Raw genomic sequence first — 12,925 nt, 5'->3', positions numbered from 1 at the left:
AAAGATTTTTCAAAGATTTTTCAAAGATTTTTCAAAGATTTTTCAATCGATTGTTGAAGTTTGATTGACGAACTGCTTGCACATTGTACGTGACCAACATTGGCCGTTACCTTGGCTTGCTAGCTAGATAGTTAGCTTAGCTATGTTCTACGCACAAATGTACAGCAAGATAAACAAGCTTACGTTCGGCCTGCACTTGCACGAAGTATCCCAGTGTCAGAGCCATGGTCTGGGAGTCCAGACTGCTGAGGGTCTTGGCAGCGGTGGATCCAGTCACGGGTGCCCCGTTCAGCTGGGTGTAGTAGGTCATCTCTGCCGGGTTCTTGGGACCAGGCAGCCGACGCATGCTCACCATCTGGAAGAGGACAAACTAAGTGTCCAACATCTCCAGCTGATAATGGCATTTTGTAAACAAAGTCCGTCTTATGCATAGTCTATCTTGTTGCATGTGCAACATTTCATCTATAGCCAGACTGATGGCATACACAATCCTTTATCTCATCAACACCAACAGACAAAAAAATCACTTCCATATCTACAGTGGCCCAATCAAAATTCTGAATCGGCTCGGCTGCTTTGATCATGACGAACCGTTTGCTGCGAGATAACTGCACTTGGGGAAGACACTCAAGAATAACTGAGTCACTTGAAGTCTCAATTTCCTTTCATCATACACCAAACGTTTTTATTTTTATTTTGATGAACACGGTTTAATCAAGTCTGGTAATTTGATTTTGTCATAAAAAGAAAGGATGTGTGATATTAAATGGCTGGATGATTCCCTCCCCCCTCTCCTTCATTTCTGCAGCAATAAAACTGGTCATCTGTGACTTCCCATGAAGGCTCGAGGGTGTGTGAGGCATAAAGCCCAGGAAGAGTCAGTCGTTGTCTTAATTTGCTCAATATGGAACACCGGGCAGGGGAGGGAAATAATAACAATAATAACATACACACAAACGTTTATACTTCTGTGCTTATAAGTGCCTTATTTCAATCCCTAATCTTCACCCCTCAGTATTAACTCAATCTAATGCCAACATTGGCTTATTTTTAAGTAACCCTACTCTCTTAGAACAGTAGAAACATATCACATTATTATTATTTTCCATGGTGTTCAGTGGTTTTATTTAATAAACGATGAAAATCTACATGCAGAAGACTTAAGATATGTTTAGCATGTATTAAAAAAAACGTTTCTCTATTTATTTGTTATGTTTGAGATTGTGCGGCAAAGCAGGGACAGTTTTCAAAGACACTGACATGTTATGGGCAACCTTTTTCTATGCAAGTAATTATCAAATTTACTATAAGGCTACAAGTAATAGTTATTTTCTTTATCGATTCATCTGCGGAATATTTTCTTGATAAATTGATAAATTGTTAGGTCTTTAGATGTTAGAAAAAGGTGAAACATGTAGATGACAACTCATGAAGTCCAACTTGATGACAATAAATTGATTGTTTTGTTCGACCAACAGTCCAAAACTCACTGATATTCAGTTTACTAAAACATAAGATGACGAAACTGGAATTAAAACCGTTGAAGTTAAGAAAAATTCAAAATTACTTATCTGTTGATCAATTATTCGTTCCGGCTCTAATTATCTTTCTGTTATGTTTCGGACAACTCTTTAGCATGCAATCACCAATATAACTAGAAGGGCACTTGGAAAGTCCAGACCTCCACCAAGGCTGCCTTTATTCGTCAAAAATAATGCATGTTCATCTGACAAAGACAAACAAACCTCCTTGGTGCAGAAAATAATCAAAATTTCAATTCAAAACTTTCCCTGCTCACAAAACGGTGCTGTCCAGGGTGCTGAATGTGGAGCTGTCAAGCCAATAGTCATGTTGAATCCGACTAATGATTATCCTCACTATACACATGCATAACCAAGTGCCCCGCCAGCAGTGGGGCTCTATTGATGGCACTGACTGTATGTGAACCATTTTTGTTGAAGACTGAAACATCTTGATACATATTGGATGGATTGCCATGACATTTCATGTAGACATTTAGGGTCCTCAGTTGAAGAATCCTACTGACCTGTTCCTATGACTTACAATCTAGCACCAGCAGATCATAGTTCTTACAGTCATCCAATGACATTTCCATATCTACTAGATCAGGCATCACCAATTGACGGATCGCGGTTTGGACCCCTAGGGAGTGACGGTTCTATCCGAACCTGTAGCCAATTTCTGATAAATGAATGAAACAGAGCATTGTTGTATTTTCGACAGTCCAGGCTATGGATTCTAGGCTCACCAATGAGCACCTGCACATGTGCATGACAATGACACTTTTCTTTGTTCAAGCCATGATTTAAACTACTGGCCCATTTCTATCTCTAAAAAATGAAGAAAGAAATGTCAATATATATTTAAAAAAAAGAGAAATGGCTGCTCAAACCTCTGTTTGCACTTTTTCTAAAAGAGGAACTTTTAATTTTTTTTATTCAGATTGTATTCTTATTTTCTTTTACTTGAAATGTAGGCCTTAAGTTCATTGTATTCATTTTATTCATGGTAATTATGTATCTATTTGTTTCCCATACAAGCGCCATACAAGTTTGAGTTAAACAATGTTGAAATGATATGGGAATGTATGTTGTTGACCTTATTTGATAAACGTATGGGAAGGCTATTGGTATGCAATGTAGAAATGAAGAGGTTCGTACCTCTGCTGGTAGGACATTTTCGTAACATAGCCTCTTTAAATTCTGATTGAATACCTCTGTACTTGGTTCACAGAACACAAATCCTCATGATTTTGGTAATCTCCTGACTTTTCATCAAGCACCATCATCAAGTCAAAAATGAGTTTGAATTAGCTTATAACCAACTGCAAAGCTAACGACATGCCCATGAATATCAGTGGTGCTTTAACTATACTTTCATGCGAGTAAGCATGCCAACACGCTAAACTTGCCACGCTAAACATTACACCTGCTACATCAGCATGTTGACATAACATTCATCATTTAGCACAAAGCACAGAGACCCTGAGTCCTATCATAAAACTTGCAGAGGTTAAAATAAATAAAAATAATTTAGTTGACAAAGATGTGGTCACTTGGAAAGGCGCAAACTAGTTATTTTAAAGCAGAGAAATGTACAAACGCAATCCCGTCTCCGCCACTAAGGCACACAATGACGCACAAGAATCTCACTCCCATTTACCTGCACGGTGTAGCTCCCCACGGTGGTGGCCCGCCGAGGTCGTGCCGTCCGAGGGCCCTGCCTGCCGGCTACCAGGAAGAGCTCAGCCAGCCGCTGCTCCATCAGACTGGCAAAGCTCTGGTAGTTGGCCTCCAGTGAGGAGCTCTCCACATCTTGGATCACTGTGAGGAGAGATGAGAGAGGGAGACGGAGTGAAGGGACAGAGGATGGGAAAGGGAGCAGAGAAAGAGAGAGGGACAGAGAAAATAAGTAAAAGGAGACGAGGAGAGTGTGGAGATAATATCAAAGGGAGGCATTGATATGAAGGAGAACAAGGGAGGATAGGGCGGAGAGATAAACAAAAGACAGGATATGAGTCGAATATTAGAGAGGACTAGATGATTTTCCCTTCCATTTAAAAGCTGCCCAGAAACTTCTATTACAGCTGCAGCGACACACACACACACACACACACACACACACACACACACACACACACACACACACACACACACACACACACACACACAGGTGCTCGCATCAATCTTGCTCCTTTGTGCATCTCTTACTAGGGGCTATAAGTGAGACAGAGCACTGGACGGACTTCACACACACACACACACACACACACTTCAGCATCATTCACACCCGGCCGTGATGTGATGTGAAGTGATCTCTCCCTCTGCCCCAGTCAAGAAGCCGTGAATTATACATCAATAGGTTTTCCCAGGAACAGAACAGCTATAGACTCTCTGGGCACAGAGAGCGCGAGAGTGGGAGTGAGCAGAGAGAAGTGGCGGGGGGTGGGTTTGTTAGGACAGGGGAGGAAAATGAGAGAGCCAATACTATTCTGCTGAATTGCACAACAACGGGCGCCAGGGCTAACTGCTGTTTTGTCCGATCAATGCGGCTCTTGATTACCGCTGATCACCCAAGTAGCACTTTTGTGTGTGTGCGAGAGCTATTTACCTGTTATCACCCAATAGTTCTTGGTCACCATCGACGTGTTAAGATTATGGTATTCAAGGGCTGGAGAGGGAGAGAGAGAGGGAGAGAGAGAGATGGAGAAAGTTAAGCGTTTTTTGCAGATTTTAGAAAACATAATATTGTACACAATTATTTAAAATAAAAGCATTTAAAGCTATTACGAGCAACTTTCATTTGTGTTGACTTTGGCGGTCCCTGTGGACGAAAGCGGTAGTGCTTCTTTAGAAAACCCTTTCATTTGACTGCAGCAGGGTGTGACAGTCTGCCCCGATCAGTCCCGGTCCTTGGTTCTCGCGTGGCTCCCTTTCCTCGAGCGGGGCCCAGCAAAGCATATGTTTCTAGTGAATCTGCATGTTTTCGTCTGATATCGTACGGAATCCGACGACAAGCATTAAGAATAACTGGATGGAAATAGTCAATCTTCTCGCTGAGGGTCACGTTTACTTATGAAGGTCATAAAGAGGCATCAGTATGTTTCATAACCAGTTAAAAGTTCTTCCCAGTAGCTTCAATCAAAGTCATTTAATCTTGTTTTAATCAAAATACGAAGGCACAAACATTCTTTAAAATGTCAGATTATGTCAGGGTAATGTCACGGCTGGATGAATGTTAGCCACTCTGAATTACCTTTACATATCCACATAATTAGCAAACACTTGAAATTAACATATCTGCCAAGTTATGTCTGGGTACTCACATTTGAAAATAACATTAACCAAAATATGTTTCCCTCAAATTGCTTCAGACTACACATGGCAGTCATTACATGCCTGGAGTTAAAGTGATACCGTATGACAGGTTTGTGTGTATTAGGGCTGCCCCCTAAATGTCGGAACAATGCAGGATAACGGAACGACAGGCTGTAGACTTTAATAAAGAGATTATCGTCTTAAAAAGACACAACTACAGAACGAACTGTGATGGACACAGAGAGGGGTGATGGAAACGGAGGACAGCTCGACTCATATCTTCTCGTCCCAATGCTCTCGCTCTCAGCCGGCTAAACCTGTTTACCAGAGCCTGGTTACCACCTCCTCTGCTGCCGTACGGCAGGACCGGCTTCGGCTGACGGCCTGTAGGCCTGTCGGCAGCCAGGCAGGGGTGACGCTCCATAGTGTGGTAGGTAGGATTTATATTATATATATTATATTACCAGGACACACACATTTAACTTTGACTGTGTGGTTTTGTGTGTATTTATATCACAGATGATAAACAAAGGCATTAAAGAGTTTGATAGCTAAAACACAAGACTCATATAGGCTGTGAACGAGGTTCAGAGTGGACTGGGACTCGGCAGTGAAAAATATGTTTAATCATAGGTAAGCTTTTCTTTAAGGAAAAACAGCACTAATACTATTGAGTTTCTATATGAATGATATTTAAATATTTAAATGCAGTTTGAAAAATAATTTCTTCAGGTAGTAGTTCCTGTTTTGTTGAGACATTCAGGATGTGACAGATAGACTACAAAAATATATTAGTCTTTACTTTATTATCATTTGCAAAGAGCAAGAGCTGTCATCTTTTATTTGATAGCATCCACATGGAAATTTCGAAAGGAAACCATAATAATGTGCTAAATATACTTTTAATTTGGGTATTTGAATATATCTGAGTCAAGCTAAGACATGATTTGATATTTGTTTATTTATAAATATGTATTATTTATCATGATTTGTTCATTAAAAGTTTTTTTGGGGATCCATCGAAGCCGTGTAAATGCGACAGCAGTTTGTGTGTGTGCCGCAGTGACAGATCTGCAGGGGGGGGGACGTTTAGCATTGGCCCTTTGGCACGGATGATCAAATACGATGAAACACTTCTTGTCAGGTTGCATTGTGACCTCTACTTTCTTACCTCTCACTTCCCCTATCCATCTACGCCGGCTATCACCCTTTCTCTCCGCCTGCGTGCCTCTGCCCCTGCCTCACTCTCTACCTGTTTACCTGTCCGCCTATTCCTTTCCCTAAAAAACGCCTGTTTCCTTTACGTCCGGCCGGCTGTCTCCTTCCGCCTTTATCCACCCATCATCCCCCCCTCATCCGTCGGCCTCTCTACTCATCCTTCAACCTCTCTCTCTCTCTCTCTCTCTCTCTCTCTCTCTCTCTCTCTCCTTATTGCCCATCTGCCTGGTTCACCATCTGTCCCCCGCCTAACTCCTTCGAGCTGGCTGTCTGCCCAGAGTTGTGTTTCGGCCCGAGTCAATGGCGGCGCAGCAGTGGCATAGCTGCTGGAGTGCTTCTGCTCAAGCCTTCCCTGATTGCCCTCCGTGCGCGAGCACATTTACATTCACCGAGCTCTCCTCCGACAACAAGCTCACATAAACACTTAAGGCAAACGGCGCTGAGATGTTAGGGTTCAGACGCATTCAGTTGCCTTCGGAGAATCAGCTCAACGTGCCGAAAAAATCCAGCACATTCATTTCATTGACGCTGCAGCGGTGGGGGAAGGAATAGATCAAATCTAATAATAATCAAAAGTATAAGGCTGATGTTATTTGTCTTGCTGTCAACAAACCAATAATGAATTGTCGCTATTTCAGTAGGCCTACTTCCTGACTTCCCTAACCCGTATGTGGCACTGAGCGCCAAGCTAATTCATTGTTATGGACGATGACAATCTTAAAATAAAAAAAGTTGTCAAACTAAAATATTTCCTTTTTTCTTTTAAAAGGCTCCAAAAATGTTAGCACCTTTTTGCAGTGTATACATTTGCTCTATTGTTGAATGGGAAGTGGGTAAGAGGACTGCACCTGTACCGTTTTATTCAGTAGACATCGAGTCCTCTGCATGTAAATAGTGAAGATCACACGAGAATTGATCGTCCGTTGATGCTCTCAGTACAACTGCTCAATGCGTCTGTATCAAAACATGTCTGGACTATTCCCTGTTATGTCTTATACGATTCTGTAATCTGTTCCTCATTGTTTCACCTTTAGTACAAAATAATAATAATGAATAAATGCTTCTTAAAGAGAACAGACAGGGTTTCCGTGGTGATGCCAAGTGGGTTTGGATGTGACCGTGTGAAGTGTGATGTTTTAGCCCGTTGGGTGCTGAGAGTAGGCACAAATAGATACTAATCTAATCTCGCTGGGATAAAATTAGCTCATTCGGGGGGACGTGGACAACAGATTGCCTGCGGCACGATTCCGATAATAGGAGCCGTACAGCTGTTTGCCCTTTTAAAATCTCACAGATGGCATTGGAGACTGGAGTGGAAGACGAAATGAGCTCATGTGGTTTGTGTGTGGTCTGTAGTCGGTCACTTGTGTTTGTGACGTCTTTCGGTAATTGCCACAATGCCTGTGTACACTGCTATGTGTCTTTCAAGCAGACCCATGCTTGAGACAGGAATTATTTTCTTTACCAATTGACCTAATTGCTCAACCCACCAACATTTTTCCAATATAAAATATTTGGGAGAATTTCCTAAAAATTGTATCCATGTGCACCGAATGTGCATTATCAAATATCTTTTATGATGTCAACCCGATTACTTAATTTCACAAACATAAACTAACTTTCTATCTAGTTCTTGGTCTCCACCAGCTCCTGAGGAAAATATCTGGTTCTGGGCAGGATGCATACAGTGGCTATATTAGGGTTTGCTAAAAAAAAACCTGCTACTGCTATAAACAAGGTTGATGATGAAAAAATGATTAGAGCTGCTTTAAACAAGCGCTAGCATGGTCCTAAACCTAACAACACTTATGTGAATCCCAGTCTTCAATGTCAAAGTCCAGTTCTTTGCACCCCAACCAACTGCCTTGCACCGTCAACTTATATTCAGCAAATTAATTACAGTGAAGTTACTATTTTAAGGGAACTATTTTTCCTCCTACATATGTGTGGGAAAAACAAATTAGTAGAATATTAATGTATTTTGTAGGAGAGAGGTTTGAAATCTGAGCTCATTCTATTCCGCCTGGAGGCCATAATATATAATCCTTCTTTACTTTACACAATATAGAGTAATCTTGAATTCCCCCCAGGTCAAACATACACTAAGTCATGAATCATGCATTGCTCTGCGGTGGACTCAATGGTTCTCAGTAGCTCTGAGCAAGCTCTATGGTTAGAAAACAAACTGCAGCAGTGGCCTTATGACAGGGCAGACGCGCCCAGTCGGGTTCAGGTCCCCTCTTCAGCTAAAAAATATCTTTGTGTCAATATTGTAATCCTTCATAGCTGGCGGTCCTCCATCCTACGTACCTCCAATCTCTGTCTGGGGAGCCTTTTCAAGAATAAAATAAAGCTCTGAATGTTTTAAGCTCTGTACAGGGATGTGGGCACGTTTTTTTTGTGTTTTTCTTAAGTCAACCTTCACAGCTTGAGGGGAACGCTGAAGCTAGTTATGAACAAATATGACCCCGTTAACACTTCCTTGACACATTTAGTGGTTAAAAAGATGTACATCAGCACGCCCAAGTCTGGTAGCGGGGCCTTTACCTTATAGAATAAAAGTATAATGCAAAAGGTGAAAGAAAGCAGTCGTAAAGTTAGAGGATAACCAAAATGTTTATGTCTAAAGAGTCACCTTTCAACAATAAATGAACACTAGCTTCAATGGAGGGAGCATCTTTGCAGCGTGTGAGACAACATGATGTCACAGCCGTGGAATGCCAACACCAATTTTTGTGAAGTGACGTATTGTTGTTTTTGATAGAATCCGGCACGTTGCATCGACTCAAAGAGATGACGTGCTACCGCAGCATTTAGCTAAACATTACAAACTGGTTATTTGTGCTACACATTGCAACTGTCAGAGCCACGTGCCTCGTCCGCAGATAAATTACTCATTTTCATTTTCTCTTACCGCCCTCTGTGAATAATTACAGCGGCATCGTAATTGCCCGGCAGTGCCTCTGAGAAGATGGCTTGGAGGTACATCAAGCAAATGAGTATCAAGTACTCTGACTGAACTTTAATTTGTTGGCCATGCACCATTAATTGCGGGGTTAGACAATGCTGGCCAAGTCTCTCCGTGCATCCATAAGAGCAGAGCGACTCTTTGTGACTGTACAGAAACGAGCCATGAGAGAGAGGGAGGAAATGTTCACGAGCAGCGTTGCCAACTCATTTAGCTGCTGGCGGTTCAAAACATCACTCGCTTGCTAATTTGCATATTATAGTATTTGTGACCTTTCACTGTCCTGTTTGGATTTAACATAGAATTAAATACAACAAAAGAACGTTCACTGGTATTAACCATACTCATTTGCTATCAAGTGAATTGGAGGTCCAAGCTTTAAAGAGTCAATTCACTAAAGTTTCAAAAAGCTAATTTTATCATTACTACTTAGTGGTATCCAGCCATGCAGGCAGTTCTGTTTTTTTTTTGCTCAGGTGTGGACGTATCAATTTCTGAGATTTATATCTCCCACCAATATAATGGAAGTAAATGGGATGTTTTTAGTGAGTTCATAATCCTTGATCAGAATTGATCAGTGGCGCTACTCTTTAAACGATGACGCTCTAGGGTTCCCTCTGGCGTCAGTTTCCGCTTGTGTCTTTTTAAAATAAACTTCCTCGTTCACAGGAAACACATTGTTTCCTTTTGTTACATGCATACTTGTAGAGTCTTTTCAAAATAAACTTCAGATCTAGGTTTAGTTATTTTAAGGTTCACTTACGAAACAAAACTACCTTTTGGTTTGGGTTAAAAAATGCTACGCTTGCGGCATGACTGGCGTTACTTAAGTACGCAAGTTACGTAAAACAAAATTTGTCAACGACGTTAATTTGGTTTCACTCGGGACTCAAACAGCGGTCTCCTGAGTGAATCCCTTTGTTTGTTTCACCCGTCCAACTTTTCCTGCCAACAGCCCAACGCAGAGTTTCCTCTCTCTTTTCTCACTCTTCGCCAGTTGGTGTGACCGTCTAATAATGACGAGGATGGGTTTACACTGGAGCTAGTTGAAAGCTCGGTGCGTCTCATACAGACGCTAAAAGGTGCGTTGATATCAGGCGCCGAGGGGCACCAACCAAGCGTCAATATTTGACGAGTTTGGAGTGAGGAGGGGTTGGAGAAGCATGTCTTTACAGAAATAAAGTCTGCATTACTCTTGACAATCCAAAATATATCTAGAAGGGACAGTAACTTTGGTAGAATATAGTTCCAAACAAATCTCAATTCACGGGGCATTTATTGGGGTGTTTCCAAAGGTGGATTTTTTGACCACGTGTTGTGCTATGGAGCAATGGTTTTATGAGTGGGCGCCCATTTTTGTTTGTATCGCACACAAGTAGTAAGCGGGAGACATGATGCACATTACTGCTGTTTTACGCCATTTCACTGATCAACAGTTGTTGCAGAAACATACAAAGCAACTTAGAAATGCCGTAAGCTGTCAACCATGGATGTAGACATAACAGGATTTAAAATATTCAAAACTAGGAGTTGCAAATGTTTCATGAGGAAACACTGAACACGCTCGTTCGCTCTCTAGCTCTCCACCTTAGGACCATAGGGTGCATCATAATTTCACTTACGCTCAGCGATGACCATGGGTGGGTAGAACAGAAAGTATCCCACCAGCTCCGCGGTCAGCTGGTTGAGGAGCCCGCTGGAGATCGTCCCGTTGAGAATGGCATCCTGGTTCCTCACCACATACACCAGCGAGACGGACGGAGAGCCCGGCTCCTGGGACACGCTCTGGATCTGAGGATAAACACGTCATTTTTTGGAATGATTATTCAATTCTTTATTTATGGCAAGCACATAAACAGGGTGCACATTTATAATTAAAACATTCATACAGAAGAAGCTAAACATACCAAACATCTAAGTTGCCCCATAAAGAATACATAACGGTGCTCCGGACACAGTAAGACACCTTCAATGAACAATGTTTTTTTTCTTTCTTTCTATAATAAGACCTGCACGTTGCTCTGAAAACAATGTGACTGAGTCACCCTAATAAAGCAGATGTCGATACGAGATACAAGGACCTCCCATCGCATTTCTCCATGAGCGTTAATATTTCAGAGGATTAATTATGAATGGAGCCTATATCAGCCTCCGCTTGCCCAGACCCACTTTATGATTGTGACGGTGTGTGCATGTATATCCTGCAGTCATGAGAGCACCTTGACGATCAGAGAGAAAGAGACCGAAAATGAGAAAGGAGCTGGGAACAAAGGGACGGAAAGTAACTGAAAAGGTTTAAAACATGAGACGGCACTGTAGAAGAAGGACTTGTGATTGTAGCTCTGGAAATAACAATGCATATGCAGCTGCAATCACTCCATCCTTTAAGTGTATATTGCTATCAATAATTTTTGACTAGTGTGACCTTTCATTGCCTGATAACAGAGAGATGATCGGGGTTTTATTTATTTGCAGTAAGTAGCTGTATTGTTGTAAGCATTCAGAATTTTGACACACCCGTGAACATGACACACATGGTTGTCTGCATTCCGCACTAAAAAACAGCCTCCATGAACCCGACGTCGTACCTCCACCGTGAGCCTGTTGTAGGTCTCCAGCACTTTGTCCTGAGCCTCGTCGAAGGCGTTTTCCAGCCGCTGCTCCAACATCTGGACGAAACTGCAGGAGTAGATGTTGTCTGTTGGGCCGACGAACCTCAACACTGCAGGGGGGGGGGGAATTATGTTTAATTGATATTGAAATGGAATTTAATTTCAGTCTGGGAATAATAACAGCACACAAACAATTAGGGAATGAAAGAAAACAAATGACTCCCTACAAATTAGTAATTTAATTGACATGATGCCATTTTAAAAATGTCAAATCTCAACATATTAGAGCCATTAATTTAATAAAAAGTTTGTTTGTTGTTTCCAATTACACCACTACAATATAAATTGTATTTGTTTTATACCCCCCATACTTTCATTCATTGAGTAATGTACAGAAGTATAAGTGAGCAATGTAAAGTGTAAAAAAATGCTTGATTTAATCGCGATATACTTTGATCTCTTTTCTTTGACAGAATTTACAAGAGGCTACAGTACATCATTATTATTATTTACAGTTCAAACGGTTTAACACAAATGCATCCGTAGCAATGAAACAACCTACAAGCTGTATCTGGAAGCTGTGTTTTTGGTATTAATGAAAGTGTTGCTCTAGATATACGTTGTGACCTAAGCAGCAAGACAGAAAGAGGATTATCGCCACTATCTAGAATGAGAACAACTAAAAAGAGTAGTTGCTTGTCAGCGTCACGCAGTTCGGCACTGAAGGGGAACAGGGTAAACAATGGTGAGCCCATCAGCAGATTATGGTGGATGTTATTAATATTGTCTCAGTCCTCTTACTGCAGTCGCCCTCCATTCTCTCCCTGCACTCTGTCTTTATCGATTTTTTTTTATTTTTAAATAGACTCTAAGAAGAAGAGGTGGAACAACATTCTGACCTAAATTCAAACGTTGTGGTGCTTATGAGCGCAGGCTACGTCTCCGAAGAAAGGCAAAAAGACTCTGCACCCTTCCCTAGTCTCATAGTCTGCGATACATTGCAGACACCAACAGCGTTGACCCAGTCTTATGCAAATTGTGCTGTGGATGGTGAATTGGCATATGCTGTGTATTGATGGTAAAGTGCCCACTTTATACACAGCTGCACACTAGCATGGGGATCGTCTTTACTGCAGTATGCATCACACTATGAAAGCGATGAAATATGTAACTTGGCCGTTTATCATAGTTCAGTTGGTATTACTGAAAACGTTGAGGACCCAACGCAGTTTCCCGTTGGTGATAAAAGCTTCTGTGTTTAGGATTTGAAAATTTCCAACAATGACGTA

General features: G+C 41.5%; 1 protein-coding gene across 1 annotated transcript in view; it reads right to left on the bottom strand.

Moving 5' to 3' along the window:
- Positions 1-12,925, bottom strand: part of kiaa1549la (KIAA1549-like a) — a 97,195-nt gene that overhangs the window by 41,238 nt on the left and 43,032 nt on the right. The window contains exons 6-10 of the mRNA XM_076106596.1: positions 11,613-11,746; positions 10,647-10,815; positions 4,132-4,191; positions 3,184-3,344; positions 184-355 (exon numbers count right to left, since the gene is read on the bottom strand). Of these exons, the coding sequence (XP_075962711.1) occupies positions 184-355; positions 3,184-3,344; positions 4,132-4,191; positions 10,647-10,815; positions 11,613-11,746 (696 nt within the window). The remainder of the gene's footprint in view (positions 1-183; positions 356-3,183; positions 3,345-4,131; positions 4,192-10,646; positions 10,816-11,612; positions 11,747-12,925) is intronic.

This window comes from Anarhichas minor, unplaced genomic scaffold (assembly GCF_050575085.1).
Source record: "Anarhichas minor isolate MPS153535 unplaced genomic scaffold, ASM5057508v1 ptg000034l, whole genome shotgun sequence".
Lineage (NCBI taxonomy): Eukaryota > Metazoa > Chordata > Actinopteri > Perciformes > Anarhichadidae > Anarhichas > Anarhichas minor.
The sequence above is the reverse complement of the archived record's forward strand: the minus strand, read 5'-3'. Positions and strand labels throughout refer to the sequence as shown.